This window comes from Pelophylax lessonae (assembly GCF_965119305.1).
Source record: "Pelophylax lessonae genome assembly, chromosome: 13".
NCBI lineage: Eukaryota > Metazoa > Chordata > Amphibia > Anura > Ranidae > Pelophylax > Pelophylax lessonae.
In genome coordinates this window covers 124,701,999-124,723,960 of record NC_138780.1, presented here as the reverse complement: position 1 = coordinate 124,723,960, position 21,962 = coordinate 124,701,999, and the positions used below count along the sequence as shown (strand labels likewise).

The following is a 21,962-nucleotide window of genomic DNA, read 5'->3' as shown; positions in this document are numbered from 1 at the left end:
CTTATCATTTTTCCTCCACCACGTGCCCCTTCCCCTGATCTCTCTGTCAATATCGATGGCATTACTATCAGCCCATCCCCACATGCCAAGGTCCTAGGTGTTGTCCTGGACTCTGAACTCTCCTTCAAGCCCCACATCCAATCGCTGTCCAAATCTTGCCACCTCAACCTCCACAACATCTCCAAATGACGCCCCTTTCTAACCAAAGACACAACAAAGCTCCTAGTTCACTCCCTGGTCATCTCGCCGCCTCGAAAAATCTTCCCTTCTCATTGGCTTTCCTCTACACAGGCTATACCCCCTTCAATCCATCATGAATGCTGCCGCCAGACTCATCCACCTTACCAATCGCTCAGTGTCCACTGCTCCTCTCTGTCAAGCCCTCCACTGGCTTCCGCTCACACAACAATTTAAATTCAAAATACTAACAACATTTTACCAAGCGATCCACAGCTTAGCCCCCAGCTACATCACTAGCCAAGTCTCAAAATACCGACCTAATCGCTCTCTTCGTTCCTCTCAAAACCTCTTGCTCTCTAGCTCCTTCGTCACCTCCTCCCATGTTCGCCTCCAGAAATTTTCCAGAGCCTCTCCAATCCTATGGAACTCCTTACCCTTATCTGTCCGATTATCTCCTACTCTATTAGCTTTTAGGCGATCTCTGAAAACCCTCCTCTTCAGAGAAGCCTATCCTACCCACACCTAACATCTATACCTCCATTTTCTCCATCAGCCCATCCCCAACGGTTATAGACTTTTGTTTCACTTGACCCTCCCTTCTAGATTGTAAGCTCTAATGAGCAGGGCCCTCTAATTCCTCCTGTATTGAATTGTATTGTAACTGTATTGTCTTCCCTTACATTGTAAAGTGCTGCGCAAACTGTTGGCACTATATAAGTCCTATATAATAATAATAATAATAATCCAGTAAATAATCTAAGCTCAGGGCTGGTGGCAATCTGAAAGATTATTCCAAGTTTAAGGCATAGGTTGGCAACACAGGAATCCAAGACAAGTTGGGAGCCAGGAACACACAAGGTACAATTGGTAGGGAGCCAGGAAGCAAAATGCTATCACAAGCCCACAGCCCTAGGCTTGTAATGCTCAAGTAGAGTGCCACAGCAAATCAGGGTAGTGGAACAGGCCAAAGCAACCCAGCAAAACTGCCTAGCAACCCGGACACTGTTGAGCCAGTGCAGCACTATCAGCCAATTGAAGGAGGGGGCAACCACAGAGCAGGCCAGCCCATCCCCTGGTAACAGAGATGCTGACTGCAAAGAAGGCAATAGGAAAATAGTGGGTGGCTTTTCATCTGCTGGGCAGAAGGTAACAGAGATGGTTGACCCATGTTCTTTACAGTAACATGCGGGGTTGTTTCAGCCTTGGGAAAAGTATGTGCTGTGCTCAGTGCATTGCAGTGAATCATGGATGTGGCAAAATTTTTGATAGAGGTTCCTAAAATTTGAGCTTACTCACTATGTATATGTTATGGCACAATACTTTTACCCACAAAATATGCTTTAGTTACTGTTCCACAAGTGAGAGTTTAACAGACAGGTTCTAACCTCAGCACAATCATTTGTAAAAAGAAATTCTTCCATTACATATGCTTTTTTATGCACACAGTCTACCTCCAGGAAGAACTTCACTAATAGTCTGACTACTGAGCAACCAGCAAATATTATACAATATAAAGAGTGCAGTAGTTAGGAGTATATAATAAGCTTAGAGTGCAGTTCTCAGTAGCATGTCATATACAGCCCAATGTACAGAGTTTAGTGGTCATGAGTATGTCATATACAGACCAGAGTGCAGTGGTCAGGAAATTGTCATATACAGCCCAGCATATAGAATCGAATGGAAAATAAAATAAAAGTGCAGCGCTAATGGGTGAGGAACTGCAACAGTTCTCAATACAAACAAATAAAATGACATATGTGATCAGTAAATGTGAAAATCTGTAACTGAATACAATCAAAAAAGTCCATATAGAGTTCACAATGGTAAGTGCAAGTGGAGTAATCCAAAACAGAGAGGTGAATCTTGATACTGATATCCCATCACCAACGCCAAATAAAATTGCGCTCACCAGATGCTGTTGACCCTGAATACCATATAGCATGAGGGTCAAAAAGGCTGTTAGGATGGTATAGGATTCCTGAAATGATCTGCAACCACGGATGTCTCCCAGGTGTATATCCAGCAGGGTAGGTAGAAAGGATCACTCACAGAAATCCAGACCCATAGAATCTAATGGTCATGAGTATGTCATATACAGCCCAGTGTACAGAGTGTAGTGGTCAGGAATATGTCATAAACCGCCACGTACAGAGTGCAGTGGTGAGACATGTGTCATGAACAGCCCAGCATACAGAGTGCAGTGGTCAGAAGCTTTTCATATACAGCCCACCCTTTCTTCACCCTGCAGTGCTCAACCCAATCCAAGCTCTCTTGGATTCTCTTCTCCCCACACAGCAAAGTTACATCTTGGCTATCTCTGCTTCTCTTACTGTACTGTCCTGCATTCCTCTGTAGCTTCCACTCCTTCCTAAGGCTCCCAGGCATCATACAACTCATGCCATATGTCCAGTGAGTGATGCCAAAACTCTTATCATACATACAGCCAACCATATTCCTCCTCCTTTCTCTCTCTTGGTCTATCTGTCCATCCATTGTCTGGAAGAAAGTTACTGTGAGGATTCATGGGCTGTGCAGCTCCTGCCCCTTAAAATGGCTTCCAGCCTGCTCTGTGGATGGGTGCTTTGGGTGGGGTGGTTTGGACCCCCATATCCGCTACTCTTATCTATGCCCCTGGTAACATGCGATCATAGCAAAAAAGTTTATATATAATAAGTTTATATATAGTTTATATATAATTAATTTGGGTGACTTTAAAGTGTAATTGCACCTTTGGTGCTGTTACATACTGTATGTATCAGAGTACCCCTGACTCAGTTCCTCTCCTAGTTTTATACTTACCTGCCCCCAATCCAGTGAAATAGAATACCTATATACACACCCTCTTGTCAAAAATCTTCCCAGCTGGACCTATGCATGCGCTCTGAATAGCATAGGTCTCCTATTCATTCCTATGGACTTCCAAAAGCACACACATGAGTCTAGTGGGAAGATTTTACACAGATTCTTGTAGTGACATGGAAGTCGGCACAAAGTAGAACCACCAAGATCTGTCAGAGACCAGGGCATTGACACACTTAGAAGTTTGGATTTCTGTTGGGTATTTCTGTGGATTAGAACTGCATTTGGTGGTGTGTGCAGTAGGGGAGGGAAGTATTCACCTGCTTCTTAAAGATTCCGATTTTGTGAGTAATTTTACTTTTGTGACAGTTTGGCTTTAATTCTCTATTAAAATATATGTGCAAAAAAGTTTTCTTTATTCATAGAGTGCTCCATTTATTGAGTTACATCAATGTGTTAAAGTTATTTAAAAGTTATTTTACTTTTGAATCTTTGCATTGTAGGGTACAAGCCTTGTGATCCACAGTTGATTAAAGATCGAGTTCAACACCTTGAACTTTGTTATCAAGACCTTGTTGCATTGGCAGCTCAACGGAAGGCTCGCCTACTACAATGTAGATGCATGTGGAAGTTCTTTGGAGACATGGATGAGATTGAAAGATGGATCAAGGAGAAAGAACAAATTTATACTTCTATGGACTTTGGCAAAGATCTTACCACCATTACAATCCTTCAAAGAAAGCATAAAGCTTTTGAAGATGAACTTAAAGGTCTGGAGTCTAACTTACAGGAAGTCATTAAAGATGGAGAAGCTTTGATTGCCAACAAACATTACGGGGCACCTAAGATTCAAGAACGCATTGAGAATATCAAGGATGAATGGGCACAGCTGAAGGAGTTGGCTGCATTCCGCTGGAAAGTTTTACGTGATACTGAAAACTTTTTCCAGTTTCAGGTTGATGCTGATGATCTAGTTGCAAGATTGCAAGACACATACCGTATAATGCAAACAGATGACATTGGTCATGATGAATATTCCACTAACGTGCTGGTGAAAAAACACAAAGACCTTCTAGATGACATCATGCTAAACAGAAAAGTATTAGAAAACCTTAATGAGCTTGCTCAAAGCTTTCCAGAAGAATACCAATCATCCCCTGAGATAGACAGCCGACTTCAAAAATTGAAAGCACTTTACTCTGATCTGGCATCTCTAGCAGACTTACGATCCCAAAAGCTTCAAGATACTCTGGCATATTACACAATACTTGGGGAGATAGATTCCTGTGAAATGTGGATGAATGAAAAAGAAAAGTGGCTTAGAAACATGGAGATTCCAGAATCCCTTGAAGACATGGGTGTAGTCCAGCACAGGTAATCCCGCTATACCAAAATTATGAACATCTATACCACTTTTAGAATGCTTTTAGTATGGCAGATGCTTCATCAAATTTTTTAGCTGCACAGTATCAAATGCCTTTAGTGATAGGTATATTTTCTGCTGGATTAAATAACACTTGAAGTACCTACTCTTCCTATTACATGTTCCATATTTTCAAACAAAGCAGAGCGGGTCCCTTCTAAATGTCATGGCAGGTTACAGCAGGTAAGAATCTTGCCGCCAGAGTCCTTTGGCAAGCATTTCCTGCCATATTTTTTACTTTTGGATATTCCCACTCTCGCTGTATTTTCCAAAATATAAAATCAGTTAAAAATTCAGCAGGGAGATTGGATCTTGTAAGGTCTGCAACAGATATTTAGCTTGGAAACTATAGTAAAGAATAAGATAAAAACACTGGTAAGTCATTATCAAAAATAATAGTTTTGGAGAAATGACCATTTCATTTCTTCCTTGCTCTAGGGAACATAATAAGCAGGCACATAAGAAGCAGAAAATGCTGTAAGATTGTATAAAAACATTTTTCAGGCCTATGTCCAGCCTAGCCCAATCTTTAAACAATCACATCTGTTATTTCCATTATTCTATTTCTGATCATATCATCATAGGTGAAGTTATCAAGTCACACAGCAAGCAGTTAGCCCTAAATTATCTCATGTAATTGGCTACTGTTAAACTAATACAAAAGGCAAAACACCAAATACATAAAGTGAAACCCTACAGAAAATGCAAATTTTTGAGGCGCTAAGGATCTTTATGACACCGCACCACCATGGACATAACACCAAGATGTAGTTAATAGTTTAAAATCATCATATTTTATTACAAAATGTATTAAATCAACACTATAATAGTGTTGATTTGATACATTTTGTAATAATATTTGATGATTTGAAACTATTAACTACATCTGGTTGTTATGTCTATGGCGTTACCATGAAAGTTCTTAGCACCTCAAAAATTCACATTTTCTGTATATTCTATATTGAGACATAAGTACAGTAATAAATATGAGATCTTGTAGCAAATTTAATTTTGAAGTGTAAACCTGTTTATCTGTGTTAAATAACAGGTTGCTTCAACTGTAAACCCCTCCCTGTCCCAGCGGCAACAATCTATAATTGGCAAGAATGCTAGAACTACTAGATACCTTCAGTTTCTGCAATTCACAATTAAACATATACTCCCAATACACATAAGGGGCCAGGTAAAAATGATTAAATAGCAGTGAACTTTTGTTATTTTACAGATTATTTATATCCACCCTATTCATAAAAAACATGTCAAATTGGTTTTGTTTACCAGAGAATTTTTCAGTTTCCTCCTTTTCATGTTTGCCTTTTGGTTTCCATTTTTCAACTGTTTTTTTCCAGTTTTGTAGTAATATGCCATATGTAAAAAGAATCACAAATGAACTTTGAGAACTAATTGTTCTCATAATTAATATGGCAGAATTCTTATTTTTAATACAGACTCCCCTTCTTCCACCGTCTATATTTGGCAGGTATGTTTGCCTTTTTACACAAAAAACTTTTCTACTTTCAGTACAGCATTGTTGTTCAAAGACCAGATTTACCTTTTTAGTACATGAGGTGTGCAATCTTTTATATCTGTGCCAGAAAAACCCCTGCTGCACGTGGTCCTAAAAGTGGTGCATCGAGGAAGTGATGAACTGAACAAATTTCAGTATGCCCCTTTTTTTTTTTTAAATAAGTCCCATCATATGATAATAATAATTTGATCACTAAGGATTTTTTCCTGACTGCTATTAAAAATGGATTTTGAACAGTTGAAAATAGCTAACAGTTTGTCATTGATCGCTGATTTTGTTTAAATAACAAAACATTGAGAACAGTGTTTGCCAATTTACTTGATATAGGGGACTTCAAGTATGGCTCCTGACATCACTAAAGGGTTGCACAAAATGTTCAGTGAAAGCAATGCTACAGAAAGCTGTTGGTGATTGCAGACATGCAACAGGAGATGGTCAGAGACTGCAAACATGCTATAGGGGATATTGAGACCAACAACATGCTTTAGGAGACAGTCCAAGACTGGAGACACATTACATGAGATGGATGACTTCTTAATACCCCCTTTATGAATCAACTCCTCCTCATTTGTGCTTCCTACAGCTATCCTAAAACTACTTGTGCCACATTTGATATTTCTCTCAGAAAGATCCATTATAAAAGATGAGTAAAAAAAATACATTATGGATAGGCACCATAGGAATATTACAGTATTATCAAAGAAACACTCCAAACCATTACCTACCAGAAGCCACTGTAAAGAATATTTTTTCTTTATTGGCTTATTTAAGCACCAAAATTGACGACTATCTGTAGGGGCTCCAACGGCTGCACAATAAGTGCCAAAGAGCTCCACGCAGACCCAAGCCTGCAGGTTGGACACCAGGGAATTACAACATATATATTATTAAATGTTTATGATATCCAATCTACTTTTCTAGGTTTAATACTCTGGGTCAAGAAATGAATGTTTTGGGATCACAGATTGAGAATGTCAATAGTGCTTCAGATTCTCTCTTTGAAAGTGGACATCCTAATAGAATGCAAGTGAAACAAGGACAAGATCACATGAATGCCAGGTAAGATGAAAACTGTTTCCCTTCTGTTGTGTAACATTATTGAAATATCATCATGAAACTAGCTGTCTTTGAGTCAGCAAGGTATTGTTAGTGTCAGACCTGCTTTTTTCTGCATACAAATCAATAGCACGCAAAAGCAAGTTGAGGGAGTTTGATGCAACTTAGATGGAGGTCAATTGCAGGTAAGAAGGAGGTTAACTGCAGGTCAAATGTACCTGTTAATAAACTGTCAGTGATTTTAGAAGCATCTTCAATCTGATCTCAAATGTCAGCTGAATGCAACTGACAGCAAGCTGCATTTGGCTTTCAACACAAGCCTCAAGCCAGTAGGCACATTTGCATGATGATATGTTAGCATGTAAAACACTCTTTGTCTTTTGTTTATGCAGGTGGGCTGATTTCAAGGAAATTGTTGCTAATAAAAGGAAAGCAGTTGATTCTGCCCTTGGTCTTCACAATTATTTTGTGGAGTGTGTAGAGACCAAGAACTGGATACTGGATAAGATCAGAGTGGTGGATTCCATTCAGAACCTTGGAGATGACCTGGCCTCAGTCATGTCAATTCAGAGAAAGCTCTATGGTATTGAGAGAGAACTTGGCGCTATTGAAACAAAACTTGTTAGTCTACAAGAAGAGGCAAAAAAGCTGGCCAATGAAAATCCAGATCGGTCCCAAGACGTTTTGGACGGATTAATTGGTATCAACAATACCTGGCAAGAGCTGCATCAGGCACTACAAAATCAAGAGGACTCCCTAGGGGAGAGCAATAAGCTGCAGAAGTTTTTGGTTGATTTGTTTGACTTTGAAACATGGCTTTACAGAGCCCAGCAGTCCACAGCTTCAGAAGACACACCAGGCTCATTAACAGAAGCAGAAGAACTGTACAATAATCACCTTGCTCTTAAAGACGATATAGAAGGTCATGAATCTGATTTCCGCGAAGTTGTTGACACAGGAAAGAATGTAACCAGTGGACAATCTGACCCTCAATATCAGCAACTTGCAGAGAGGGTTAAAGATATAGAAGTGGGATGGGATGCCCTCCTTAAGATGTGGAGCAACAGAGAACATTTTCTTTCAGAGTGTCTAGCATTTCAATTGTTCTTGAAAGATGCCAAACAGTCTGACGCCATTTTGAGCAATCAGGTACATTTTAAAAATATTCTTTAAACTAAGGGTGTAAGAAAGAGTTAAAGTGGAACACTAAAAAAACTATTTTAGTTTAGTTTTAGATATAGTAGGGGAGGGCAGCAGGGTAACTTCAGATCATTAGGGCCCCAAGGCAAATTATTAATGGGGCCTCCAGGCAAATGTTGTATGTGGTATCTGCCAAAGTCAGCTGTGACAATACTGTCATTATTCTTAACATACAAATGTCTATATGAGGGAATGGTAGCAGAAGAGCTTTCAGCCAAAGCAATACAGTACTAGAGACTGGAGCTTTGGATAGACTTTGTCAAGAAATAGGGTTGTAGGAGTTCAAGGAATGCATTTTTAATGATAATTTTACAGTTCACCACTCTGTCCTGAGTAGCTTGCCAGTTTTTTTCAGCATCTAAATTCTCAGGTCCTTAGTGTAACTTCTAAGTCCTCCCACCTCTTCCACCATCACAGCAAGTAGGTGCTGGAAGAGGTGGTCTACCAGTCAGTAAAAAATCCCACAAGTAGTAGCAATAAAACCATCACAATATTTTCTATGATTACACACAATTACTGCACAATTTCTACAATTACATACAGATATACTATAACACCATAACTTTCAAATCATTAGTAAGACCTCACCCCGGAATACGTTGTTATATTTTGGGCACCGGTTCGCAAGAAGGATATTTAGAAACTAGAGAAAGTGTAGAAAAGAGCAACCCAACTGATAAGAGGCATGGAGGAGCTCAGCTATGAGAAAAGATTAGAGGAACTGAATTTATTCTCTCTTGAGAAGAGGAGATTAAGGGGGGATATGATTAACATGTATAAATACATAGGTGGTCCATATAATGAGCTCGTGTAGAGTTATTCACCTTAAGGTCATCAGAGGACAAGGAGGCACTCTTTACATCTAGAGGAAATGAGATTTAACTTCCAAATATGGAACGGCTTCTTCACAGTAAGAGCTGTGAAAATGTGGAATAGACTCCCTCAAGAGCTGGTTCTGGACAGCTTAGTAGATTGTTTTAAAAAGGCCTGGATTCTTTCCTAAATGTACATAATATAACTGGATACTAATATTTTATGGGTAAAGTTGATCCAGGTAATATCTGATTGCCTTTTGGGGGATCAGGAAGGAATGTTTGTCCCCTGCTGGAGCAAATTGGATCATGCCTTGTTGGTTTTTTTTGCCTCCCTCTGGATCAATTGTGGGTATAGGATAGTGCATATGGAGGGTTTATATTTGTGTGTGTGTTATTTTCTCTGTCTTGATTGAACTGGATGGACTTGTGTCTTTTTTCAACCAGATTAACTATGTAACACTAAAAGAAATCTTAGAACTACAAAGCTCAGCTGTCTTGTAGACACTGGGGTTTTTTAAAGTTTGAGGTAGGCTGTGTTAAGCATACAGGGTTTAAGTGTGACTAAACCAAAAACCATAAATTTACTATATTTCTGCTTACTAGTCTTAAGATGTGGAGGTGTGGTGGCTGCATTCTTTTTTTCAGGCATATAATGTTTTCAGCAAGTATAAAAAATACTTGTTGATCTTGCCAGCAATAAGTATGGGTTACTTTCAGTAAAAAAAAAAAAAAAAGCATAATGAAACAATCAGTAGATATAGATAAAAGATGTTGAAGAAATTGATATATTTTCTTGTAAAATATGAAGTTGACCCTGCCCCATTCTGCTTCAGAATCCTCCCTTTGTCTATTCTAGTGACATTTAAGCTCAGTGACCATTAGTAAGGCTTGGTAGGCCTAGTCTTACAACACAATACTGCACAGACCGCCGCACACAGGACCACCCTAGGCCCACTGTCTGAGCACTTTCACCTAGGGCTTACCTATCACTGTGCAGGCTTTGGTGGGGCAGGGGGTTAATTGGCTTAACAGCTAGAATAAGGTGTCTACTAGCAACCTGTGATGTTACTTTTTTTTTTAGCACAGATTTTCTTTAATAACATCACCTATTCTATACTATGTTTAGCAATCAGAAGATAGCTTTTTTCCTTACTACAATAACCTGGAGCCAGGTTGTCATAGGCTTTTGCACTTTTTACATTATCGTTTGTCTTTCCCACAAGTAAAATGTGAGTCAGTGAATTTGCCACACAATAATAATCCAAATTTAACCATGTTAAATAAGTGCAGTAATCTGCAAACTTTTAAACCACAAGTCAATTGCTACACCTATTCTTTAAAATAATTGCTTTAGTAGCTAATGATAAGAAATTAGATCTGCAGTGAAGGTACCAGAGAATCCAAAGAACATCTGGAACCAAAACTACAGGACTTAGGAGAAGCTGAACTTGATGGTCAGTCTTTTTAAACCACATAAAATCCCAAGTGAAATTTGTTTAAACATATATATATATGTATATATATACATTATACACTGCTCAAAAAAATTAAAGGAACATTTTAATCAGAGTATAGCATCAAGTTAAATAAACTCCTGGGATATTGATCTGGTCAGTTAAATAGCAGAGGGGGTTAGTAATCAGTTTCAGATGCTTTGGCGTTAACAAAATTAACAACAGGTGCACTAGGTGGGCAACAATAAAAGGACCTCCAAAACAAGAATGGTTTTTCAGGTGGAGGGCACTGACATTTTTTCCCTATTCATCTTTTCTGACTGTTTTTCACTAGTTTTGCATTTGGTTAGGGTCGGCGTCACTACTGGTAGCATGAGGTGATAACTGGACCCTATAGAGGTTGCACAGGCGGCAGAAGGTTTGCTGTGTCTCCCAGCACAGTCTCAAGAACATGGAGGAGCTTCCAGGAGACAGGCAGTTACTCTAGGAAAGCTGGACAGGGCAGTAAAAAGGTCCTTAACCCATCAGCAGGACTAGTATCTGCTCCTTCGTGCAAGGAGGAACATGATGAGCACTGCCAGAGCCCTACAAAATGGCCTCCAGCAGGCCACTGGTGTGAATGTCTCTGACCAAACAATCAGAAACAGACTTCATGAGGGTGGCCTGAGGGCCCGACGTGCTCTAGTGGGCCCTGTGCTCACTGCCTGGCACCATGGAGCTCGATTGGCATTTGCCAATAAACACCAGAATTGGCAGGTCTGCCGCTTGCACCCTGTGCTTTTCATAGATGAGAGACGGCTCACCCTGAGCACATGTGACAGACGTGAAAGGGCCTGGAGAAGCCGTGGATAATGTTATGCTGCCTGTAACATTGTTTAGCATGACCAGTTTGCTGGTGGGTCAGTGATGATCTGGGGAGGCATATCCATGGAGGGACGCACAGAACTCTACAGGCTAGACCAAGAATGGGCAAACTACGGCCCAGCGGACCTTTTAATCCGGCCCGCGGAGCCGCAGGAGACTTAGGATGTCAGTGACAGAGCCGCTGCTTCCTGTATAGGTCCGGCTCTGTCACAGGCGGAGTGATCTGAAAGGAACTCCGCCTGTGACAGGAGCCAATACAGGAAGCAGAGGCTCTGCTGCCGCTGATTTGAATGCGGGGAGTGACTGTGGGCGGCTTCTTCCCTCCGCACTCCTCCTCTTTCCAGTGTGTCAGTGACTTGGAGCTCCTCCTTCCAGGCTGCCACTCTCCTCACCGGCTCCCGGGCAGCAGGAAGTGGAGGCACCGTGTGAGAAGGTACGGGGGGACCAGTTGTGAGCTTCTGTCACCGGTTACATTACACCGCCCGTCTAGGCTGACACCATTGGGGGACCAGGGGAGCAGCTGCATGGGGGGTGGATGCACAATTCTCCATTGATCTCATTGTGTGCTGAATGGAGGTCTGGGGAGATATTACACACCTTTCCTATCTAATACTGTGCAAGGAATAGGGGCTTCTATGGGGGGGGGGGAGTGGTTAGGGCAACCCTGTCATCACATGCATGCCTTGTGCACTGGGCCAGCACCACCTTCATCCTCCTCCTCCTTATCATCATTGTATGGTATGCTACCTCTGGGATGAGCAGGGCAAAGGATACAGTGACAGAGACGCTGCTTCCTGTATAGTTCCGGCTCTGCCACAGGCGGAGTGCTATGATATGGACTCCGCCTGTGACAGGAGCCATGCAGGAAGCAGCGGCTCTGCTCTCTACTGCCGCTGCTGCTTCCTCCAGCAGTACCCAATGTCATGACCAGCAGTAACCGCCAGCATTACCTACCAGCAGTAACCGCCAGCATTACCTGCCAGCATTACCCACCAGCAGTAACCGCCAGCATTATCCACTAGTAGTAACTGCCAGGAGTAACCGCACCAGCAGTACCCACCAGCATTACCCACCAGCAGTAATCGCACCAGCAGTACTCACCAGCAGTAACCACCAAAAGTCTGCAAATGAGTAGAAAAGGTATGTGCATTTCTACCTTAAATTAATCTAAACATTTAATGTTACAAATTTAAATTCAATTTATATTAATTCACACATACACACCGTCCATCTACTCTTGGTCCGGCCCCCGGGTCCAATATATGAACCCATTGCGGCCCAAAATGTTTGCCCACCCCTGGGCTAGACAATGGCACCCTGACTGCCATTAGGTATCAGGATGAAATCCTTGGACCTATTTTCAGATCCTATGCTGGTGAAGTGAGTTCTGGGTTCCTCCTGGTGCACAACAATGCCCGGCATCATGTGACAAGAGTATGAAGCAAGTTCCTGGAGGATGAAGGAACTGATACCATTGAATGGCCCCCACGCTCGCCTGACCTAAATGCAATAGAACACCTCGGGGACATTATGTTTCGGTCCATCCGACGCCAGCAGGTTGCACCTCAGTCTGTTCAGGAGCTCAGTGGTGACTTGGTCCAGATCTGGGAGGAAACACCCAGGACACCATCTGTGGTCTCATTAGGAGCATGCCCCGATGTTGTCAGGCATGCATACAAGCACGTGGGGGCCATACAAACTACGAAGTACCCTTTTGAGTTGCTGCAATTACATTTAGCAAAATGGAATAGCCTGCTGCATCATTTTTTCTCTTTGATTTTCGTGGTATCTTTGAATTCAGCCCTCTGTAGGTTGATAATTTTCATTTTCATCAAACGATGTGGCATCCGTTCATTCCTAACACATTACCCAGTCCATATCAGTATAGATATCCAGCATGATATTTTTCCCCATTGAGATCTGATGTGTTTTCAAAGTGTTCCTTTAATTTTTATGAGCAGTGTATATGTATCTATATATATATATATATATATATATATATATATATATATATATATAAAACAACCGCACATTTAAGCATGTTCTGCAAGTGTGAGCACTGAGACAAGAAACAGTCCAGCATCTTTGGGTTTTGTATTTATTTTAGGAACTTGGATGGGAGAAGGGAATGAGTGGGATACTCCTCTGGCTCGACTATACACTGTAATGGGACAACTGAGAAAAATGCCTCTTGACGCTGACTTGACTCCGGCTGATTGCCGGTCAACACCGGTTGGCGCTTGTTAACGCTGACTTGCTGTCCGGTTAACTCTGTACTGACTTTGACACTTCCCCAGTGACACAAAGTCCTTTGCACTGCTCTCTTTAGCCCTCCTGGCTAAGGGAGCTACTTGAAATACTGCTGCAGCTGTTAACACTTCAGGCCCGCACTGGCACCCTCTTTACTCTTATACTTCTCTTCAGGGCCTAGACTCAGGCACCCCCTTTTCTAAGCTTCCTCCTGGTTAGCTGGCTCCTGGATCCCTCTGACCTTTCTGGAGTGGTCTCCTATCCTAGGCAGACCCCGGGGCAGTTTACAGTACTCATGACTCTGCTTTCTTGGAAACTCTGGCCCCAACAGCTCCGCACAGTCCTCAGCACACTGGATCCCTCTCTACAGCTCAGCTCAACCTTCTGTCCTCAAGGCCGACTGCCCAGGACACCTTCCCTCACACTGACAGGAGGAGAGACAGCCGTCACCCCCCTCCTGGGACTCTGCTTCCCGCCAAAGACACCCTGTTATGTGCTCCCCTCAGACTTATATCCCATCCCAGGATGCATTGCGGCATATTCTGCCCTCTCTGGGATAGATACAAGCCCTGGTGTGCTATTGGTCAGGTTTCCTCCACCGCCCAATGAGAGCCCTCATTGAGTACAGTGGGGAGACTCCCCAAGCTCAACATGCACACCTGACAGCACATGACAGCCTAACTGGACAACCAAGGCCCCCCTGACAAGCAGGCAGGGTCATGGATATACTTTTCCTAGCACCCACTAGGAGGTAGCTACAGATAGATGTATTAGATATAAATATATATATTAATTCAGGGTGCAGCAAAACAGAACTGCAAATGCTTTGACATATAAGTTCACGTGTATTTCCACTTTGTATTTATCTTTAACTATGTAATCTACACTCCAGTTTTACTGTTTCAAGTTTAATGATTTTTCTTCATTCCGTAGGAATATACTCTTGCTCACACCGAATTACCCAATACATTACAAGCATCACAAAACAGACTGAAGAAACATGAGGATTTCTTAGCTACCATGGAAAATAATGAAGAGAAGATTGTTGGAACTATAGAACATGCAAAAAAATTAGACAGTGACAAAAACCTTTTTGCAGATAAGTCTTTGGACAAAGCAGCTTCAATTCATGATAGGTAAGTAGAATATTTTGCCGTAGATTTCAATTAATTGAATGGTTTGGACCTGACTTGATTTGTAAGAAATTGAATGGTTCTCTGCCTCCCAAAGCTTGCAATATACAGGGGATCTTTGTCTTACTGCTTTTTACATCAGTTGACTGTCCCAACAGCCTTCCATGCAATCTGCATATTTCAGCCGGTTCCTGACGAAGCAGCCTAAATGCACATAATGGGTGGCTAGCTATCCTCCCTTTAAGAGATCATTTGATTGGAAAATCAAGAAAACTGGGTGGGGACCTGCTGGTCAGACTGCAGGGGCATTTGTCCATCAGCACTGTATAGTGTGGATAGAGGGATCAGCTTTTTTTTTTTTTTTTTTTGGCCAGCCTTAATATTTGGGACCCATAACAAAGATAGATTTTAAGAAATGTTTTGCATGGGGAAAGGCTGCCAAATATGGGGAACCACCAACACCAACCATGCCTGCCAGGATATACAGTGCATCCGGATGGGTACATCTGGGATGTATTCTCAGCCCTTCACTTTTTCCACATTTTGTTAGGTTACAGCTTTAGTCCAAAATTTATTAAATTCATTATTTTCCTCAATTACTCCATAATAACAACATGAAAAAAGTTTGTTTCAAATCTTTGCACATTTAGTAAAAGGAATTTTAAGGAATTCCTTAGGGACCCCAGGTCACCAGAACACTAGTTTAGAGAGATTTCCCCTCAATTACTTTTCTGGGGACAACACAAAATTTGGTATTTTCTTTTATTTTCACTTTCCTAAACTTTTCCCGCTGAATTCTTCTAGATCTGATTCTTTTGATTGATTCATTCAATATTGCTTTCAGATATGCAGTGAATTTGAATAAAGCTAAAGAGGTATCAGCTCTGCTAAAGGACCATGTCGATCTTCAGGATTTCCTGGAAAACTGTGATGAGGTAGAGTTCATAAACGTGTTTTTAATATATCATCTGATAAAACACAAAGTTTAAAAGGTAGCAGGATATTATGATTATTATTATTATTATACATGATTTATATAGCGCCAACAGTTTGCGCAGCGTTTTACAATATGAGGGAAGACAATACAGTTACAATACAATTCAAAACAGGAGGAACTAGAGGGCCCTGCTCGTAAGGATATTGACACTTAGTCCATTTTCTGACCTTTCTTAGGTCTGGTTCACACCACAATTTCTTCTTTCCAGATGCATTTTTGCATATGCATTTACACATGTTTTCAATGCATTCCAGTGCGTTTCGTCTTTTTTTTATTTTGACACTTGAAAAATCCTTATCTTAATTTAGGACAATGTGCGTTCTGGTCTATTCTGGTGCGTTTACATGTGTTCTGGTGTGTTTACATGCGTTTTTTTGCATTCCAGAAGAAAAAAATGCAGCAGCATGTTAGTGAAACTGACCAAACTGGTTTGAACTGGTATGAACTAGGGTCATTGGAATAAATGGAAAAGACTGTGCAAAAAGTCTGTGGAAAATACTTTATTAAACACACTGGAAAACATCTGCTGTGAACCAGACCTTACACCTAACATACAGCAATGTGAGCCTATTCATTCTATAAGTATGCATTTTACATAGACACCCTGGCCATTCTTGTAATAATAGGCAGTCATGTATAGGTACCCAAATTTGCATTTCAGTGTTATTAGAATCTCAGGTATTGGATAATTTGATATTTTTGAATATAAATTGTAGCACCCTCTGACGTAGGCGCTAGGTAAAAGCATTGTTTGCTCCATCTGCTTATCAGGGGAGCCTGATCAGTAGTTTTGCCTGTTACATGTGTCCATGTGTGATTCACTTGGTCTGAGGGAGTGTCCCCACTGTATCCAATAGGGGAGCCTGTTGAACAGTGGAGGAAACCCAGCCAGTGACACACAGGCTTTTGTGGCTGTCCCAGTGGGAGGGCACAAGAGTGGTGCATCCTGGGATAGGTTATAAAAGCCAGGGGCACATGTGACAGGGCATCTTTGGGTGGGAAGCCAGGTCCTAGATGGAGGGTGACGGCTGTCTCTCCTCCTGTCAGCAAGGAAGGTGGTCACAGGCAGTCGGCCTAGTGGACCAAGTGTGTGATGCTGAGCCAGGAGGTCCAGGATACTGACAAGTGGAGCTGAAGGCAGAGCAACCCAGGGAAAAACCGTGTCAGTGAGTACCGGGAAGCTTGCCATAACTAAAAACAAGATATAAGTATGAACATACAATATATGGTAAAAGCATTCTTGAAATCATGTTATATTATACTTTATTATTTTTAGTATGACCTAGCAATTATTAGGTCATTAAGTATAGAGACACAATAGGTTCAAATGTTGATCCTAAATATCATCTAGATAGGAGACCACTGTATGGAAACTGCAAGTTTGATACTAAATATGTGCCTGCTGAATTATAGCTATCAGTTATAACTAATATTATCTGATGTTTTTACAGCTAGCAATCTGGGTCAATGAAAAAATGTTAACTGCTCAAGATACATCCTATGAAGCAGCTCGTAATTTGCACAGCAAGTGGCTGAAACATCAAGCTTTTAAAGCTGAAATTGAGTCCAACAAAGACAGACTTCAAAACATTGACGAGGTAAATGCTGGATTATCTTTCTACTCTTCATGGGGAAATTGTAATGGTTTTAGGGCCCCTTTACAGCTGTGTGGCCCTAACGTGTGTAAATGCGTGTTATGGTATGCGTTGTGTTATGGCAGCCTATTCATTTAAATTGGCTGCCAAGGCACCAAATGGACCCAAAATCAGACTTCTATTTCTTGCAACAAATAGTAGTGCATAATTGTGTGTTGTGGAGTGCTGTCACAAGAGTATGTTGGGGTGCCATTTAAAAAGAATAGTCCTGCAAAGCACTCCACCATAGTATGTACATTTTTGCCAGTTTTATATTTTTTTTATAGTTTATAAGTTTATATGGTTTAAACTCTCTTTTTATATCTGTTTTCACTGTATGTGTACAATGTCTGTTTTACAAATAAACATGTTGTACATGACAAAGGATTTTTAAGAACACCCTGGCTTAGCTAAAGAGACAGCACAGCAGACAGAATGCTTTTAGGCTCGGGGTTCCCTATTCCTGCACAGCCAGGCAACATGCATTTTCCAACTTCCACGCTGAGACAGTAACCAGTCCATGGGCTTATTTTTGTTGTTTTATTGATGAAAAACAACTTGGATAGGGATGAGGGGTTATGGGATGCCCAACTTGACTTAGTAGAACAAACTGAGGGCAAACTTCCTTCGTTATGTACACAAAAAGGCAGATCCTGAACTGTACTCCCTTCAGAATAATATCAGTCTCTCATGAATCAGTAGCATACGTTTCCTCTTTTTAGGAGCTCTATGTTCCCTAGGGTGAATAGCAAATTCCCCACACTTATAAGAGCACTATGTCCCCTCGGTTCAGCTAGCAGAGACCCAACTGTATGCAGGAGCACTGTGTCCCCTTAGTAGAACCTCACTAAGTCCCAACACTTGGAGAAAATATCAGCCCACCTGGCTGCCTTCAAAAAGTGTCCCAGAGCAAGGGATTTAGGCTAGCTGTGTCACTGTCCCTGTGAAAGCATGCTGCATATTGCATCTGACAGCCTTCTCCCTCGTAGGCCCTGGGGGTGTAGAGGTACTAATACTGTCCCTTGAATCCTGCTGCTTTGGATAAGACTGCTGTTCAGGCCTCATGCTGTCCAGGTCTTCCAATGCTAGCCAAGTTGTCCCCTGGATGAGACTGAAGGGTAGTAGAGATCCCTCTCTTCAGCTTCCTTCAATCCTTCCTCAGCTCCAGCCTCGGGGTCCCCTCCCAGGCCTCATGACATCCAGCCTTAGCACTCCATCTTCCACCCGACTACAACTCCCACTGGCCAGGCTCTTCAATATTTATGGGCCAGTCTGACCGCCCTACTAGGCCTCCTACCTGGGGATTGGTTAAAACTCCTATCAGCAGGGCCGGGACAAGGAGTGGGCAGGAGGGGAGGCTGCTCTGGGCACCGTGGTATCATGTGAGGTAGGGGGGCACCACAAGGATATTTGGGAGGAGGAGAATCATGTTGAGAAGGGGAATTTGAGGGAGTATGAATTGTTCTAGGAGGGTAAATTTTGGGAGGTGGGCTAGGAGTGGTGATTTGGGGGGATTTGTGCTAGGATTGGGAATTTGGGGGGTTTGTGCTATAAAATGAAAACAGTAGAGGGGAAATATTTTTTTAGGGGGAAGGGGGTATATGTGCTAGGGGGATTTGTGCTAGAATGGGGATTGGGGAAGGGGATTTGTGCTGTAAGTGGAGGACTTGGAGTGGGGGAGAGGATTTAGGCTTGGAGGGGAAATTTGAGAGGTTGAGGATGTGTGCTAGAAGGGGAAAATAGTTTTTTTTTGTGGGGGGGGGGGGGGGATTTGTGCTGGGAGCATATAGGGAGAGGATTTGAGCTGGTTGGGATTGGGGGACTAAGATTTGTGCTGGGAGGGGGGAATTTCAGCAGGGGGCAGATTTGAACCGGGAGGAGTGTGAATTTATGCTTAGGTGGTGAGCAATTAGATTAGTGTTCAATTTTGTTTTTTTTTTGGGGGGGGTGTTTTGGCATGCTCGCCCTGAGCTCTAGTTGACCTCTGCCTATCAGTATTTAGACCCTGCCTCCCTTCCTCCACCCACTAGTTCCTAAAAGTTTCCAAGGACCTCCAGAACTAGGGGGAGGCGATAGAGGTCTGGTCTGCAGAGCCTTCCAGCCTGATCCCACAGCAAAATTTAGACTCATACAAACTGCTATGAGTCAGCATAAATTTACTTCACTACACTGTACACTAGAGGGTGCTACAGCTAGATCCTAGTTTCCTTTATCCACACCAATGAGGCAGATGGAAGAAACCCCTTGGGGACACTGCAATCTGACAGTGGCACTAGCCAAAGCTGCTAATCACAAAAATTTGCCAACATGCCCACTCAACAGAAGTTGATTAAACAAATGACCTCTCCCTAGCTGTGGAGTCTACATACTGTTTGAAATTCGGCTAGTGCAGGGGGAATTTTAATCTGTTTATGGCTAGCTATAGGAGACAGAGTAATTGTTTCCTCTAGGATCAATTCACAGATCTGTATATTTAGTACAATATCCGAAACCAGTGCATTTAAATCCAGCGCAGTTATTACAAGATCCTCAAACTGTGAAAGGTATAATCAATAGCAATGAGACTTTCTCATATAGAGCCTATGAACAACAAACATTTAGGATTAATATTCTATGAAACAGCTGTCACTTTCTTCTCTCTTTATTTCAGAAAGGAAATGAGTTGGCACAGGAGAAACCAAAGTTTGCCCCAACAGTCTCTGAAAAACTCCATGGATTACATGAACAATGGGATGAGCTGGAGACAACTACCCTAAAGAAAGAGCAGACTCTGTTTGATGCCCATCGCTCTGAGCTGTATGAGCAAAGGTTCGCAGATATTGCTAAGTGGATAAAAGACATGGAACAGCAAGTAGAATCTGATGACTATGGAAAGGACCTGACCAGTGTCAACATCCTTCTCAGTGAACACAAGGTAGGGTCAAATCTGTGTATATACAGTAAAAGCTGCTATAGAGCCATCCTGGTATTGATTAGGTTTGTTTTTACAGTTGACATTCTATATCAGGCATACATACAACACCTAAAGGGTATTCTACTGCTATTTTTGCCCAGCCTATTTGTTCTTTATGAAAGGAAGAGTTGCCCCCAGCTTGAGTTTATCTAAACCAATTTTTTCTTTTCGCTTCAAAGTTTGGAAGGATTACAGCCCCTGCCTGGCTTATATTATTGTGTGTGCCCCTACTAGGGACAAAAAGTTTAGGAAAATCCAAAATTCTCACTATTTTGCGATTTGGCACTGTGTGACTTTAACGGACAATTGCGCGGTCGTGCGACGCTGTACCTAAAGGAAATTGACGTCCTTTTTTTCCCACAAACAGAGCTTTCTTTTGGTGGTATTTGATCACCTGTGCGATTTTTTGATCATTCGCTATAAACAAAAAAAGAGCGTCAATTTTGCAAAAATAACAATATTTTTCCCTTTTTTTTATATGAAATTCCCCAAAAAAAATATAAAAATCAAAATTTTTTAACATTTTCGGCCAATTTGTTTTATGCTACATATGTTTGGTAAAAAAAATCGCAAAAAGCGTATTTTGATTGGTTTGCGCAAAAGTTATCGCGTTTATTAACAAAGGGAAAGATTTTTGTCATTTTTGTTGTTTTTTTTTTTTAACGAGTAATGGCGGCGATCTGCTATTTTTTTGCGGGACTGCAACATTTCGGCGGACAGATCAGACCCTTGACTGACATTTTTAACACTTTTGGGGGTACCAGTGACATTACTGCAGTAATCAGTGCTATACATATGCACTGTTACTGTAAAAATGACACTGGCAGTGAAGGAGTTAACTGTATTGGAGAGGGAGGGGTTAAGTGTGTCCTAGGGGCGTGCTTCTAACTGTGATTGGACATGGCTACTGGTGTAAGAACAGAGATCAATGGTCCTACATAGTAGAACCGTCTGATCTCCATTCTTACACAGGGAAGAATGACAGGCGGCTTTGTTTACATCAGCCGCCTGCCTTTCTTCCAGTGTAATGGACGATCGCGAGTGCCCGGCGGACATCGGGTCCGCCGGGCACACGCGTGGGGGGGGTCCGTGACTGAGCGGGAGCGCGCCTCTGGCGGCGCGCGCGCGCTCCCTAGAAGCCTCACAGGCTAGCGACGTAGTACTACGTCGCTTTGCCTGTGAGGGGCTGACCGCCGCAGTAAATAGTCGTGCGGCGGTCGACAAGTGGTTAAAGCTATTGCGATAAGCCATGCATTATGAATTTTGTTTATCTATCTGTGACATGAACACCTTTTACATGATTCTAAACTTAGAATATTATTTTTTTATTGGTATATCTATAGAGAGTAGAAGATCAAATAGATCTCAAAGGAAAAGAAATGGATGAGGTTATTCCAGACATACCATCAGCTGCTGGAGACAAGGAATTCGGGGAAAAGGAACAAAATATCAAAATGCGTTTCCTACAGCTTCAAGCACCAATTCAGGAAAGAAAAAGAAAGCTACAATCTTCGAAGCAAGTACACCAGCTACACCGGGATTTGGCAGATGAACTTGTACGTTGTCTTCTTCTCTTTGGTCCATCCTTCTCATCATTCAGAGGAAACACTGCTCTCTTTCTCCTAAGTGGTTTGGAGACAGGAAGTAGATGAATGTTTCCTTTCATCACATGCCAC

The 21,962-nt window shown here is 41.9% G+C and overlaps 1 protein-coding gene across 2 annotated transcripts in view; it reads left to right on the top strand.

Annotated features, from left to right (window-relative positions):
* The window catches only part of LOC309569438 (spectrin beta chain, erythrocytic-like), a 132,411-nt gene that overhangs the window by 69,417 nt on the left and 41,032 nt on the right, over positions 1-21,962 (top strand). For both annotated transcript variants that reach the window (XM_082275265.1, XM_082275266.1), the window contains exons 14-21: positions 3,483-4,353; positions 6,852-6,989; positions 7,379-8,135; positions 14,503-14,705; positions 15,547-15,637; positions 17,151-17,297; positions 19,984-20,247; positions 21,630-21,842. In XM_082275265.1, the coding sequence (XP_082131391.1) occupies positions 3,483-4,353; positions 6,852-6,989; positions 7,379-8,135; positions 14,503-14,705; positions 15,547-15,637; positions 17,151-17,297; positions 19,984-20,247; positions 21,630-21,842 (2,684 nt within the window). The remainder of the gene's footprint in view (positions 1-3,482; positions 4,354-6,851; positions 6,990-7,378; positions 8,136-14,502; positions 14,706-15,546; positions 15,638-17,150; positions 17,298-19,983; positions 20,248-21,629; positions 21,843-21,962) is intronic.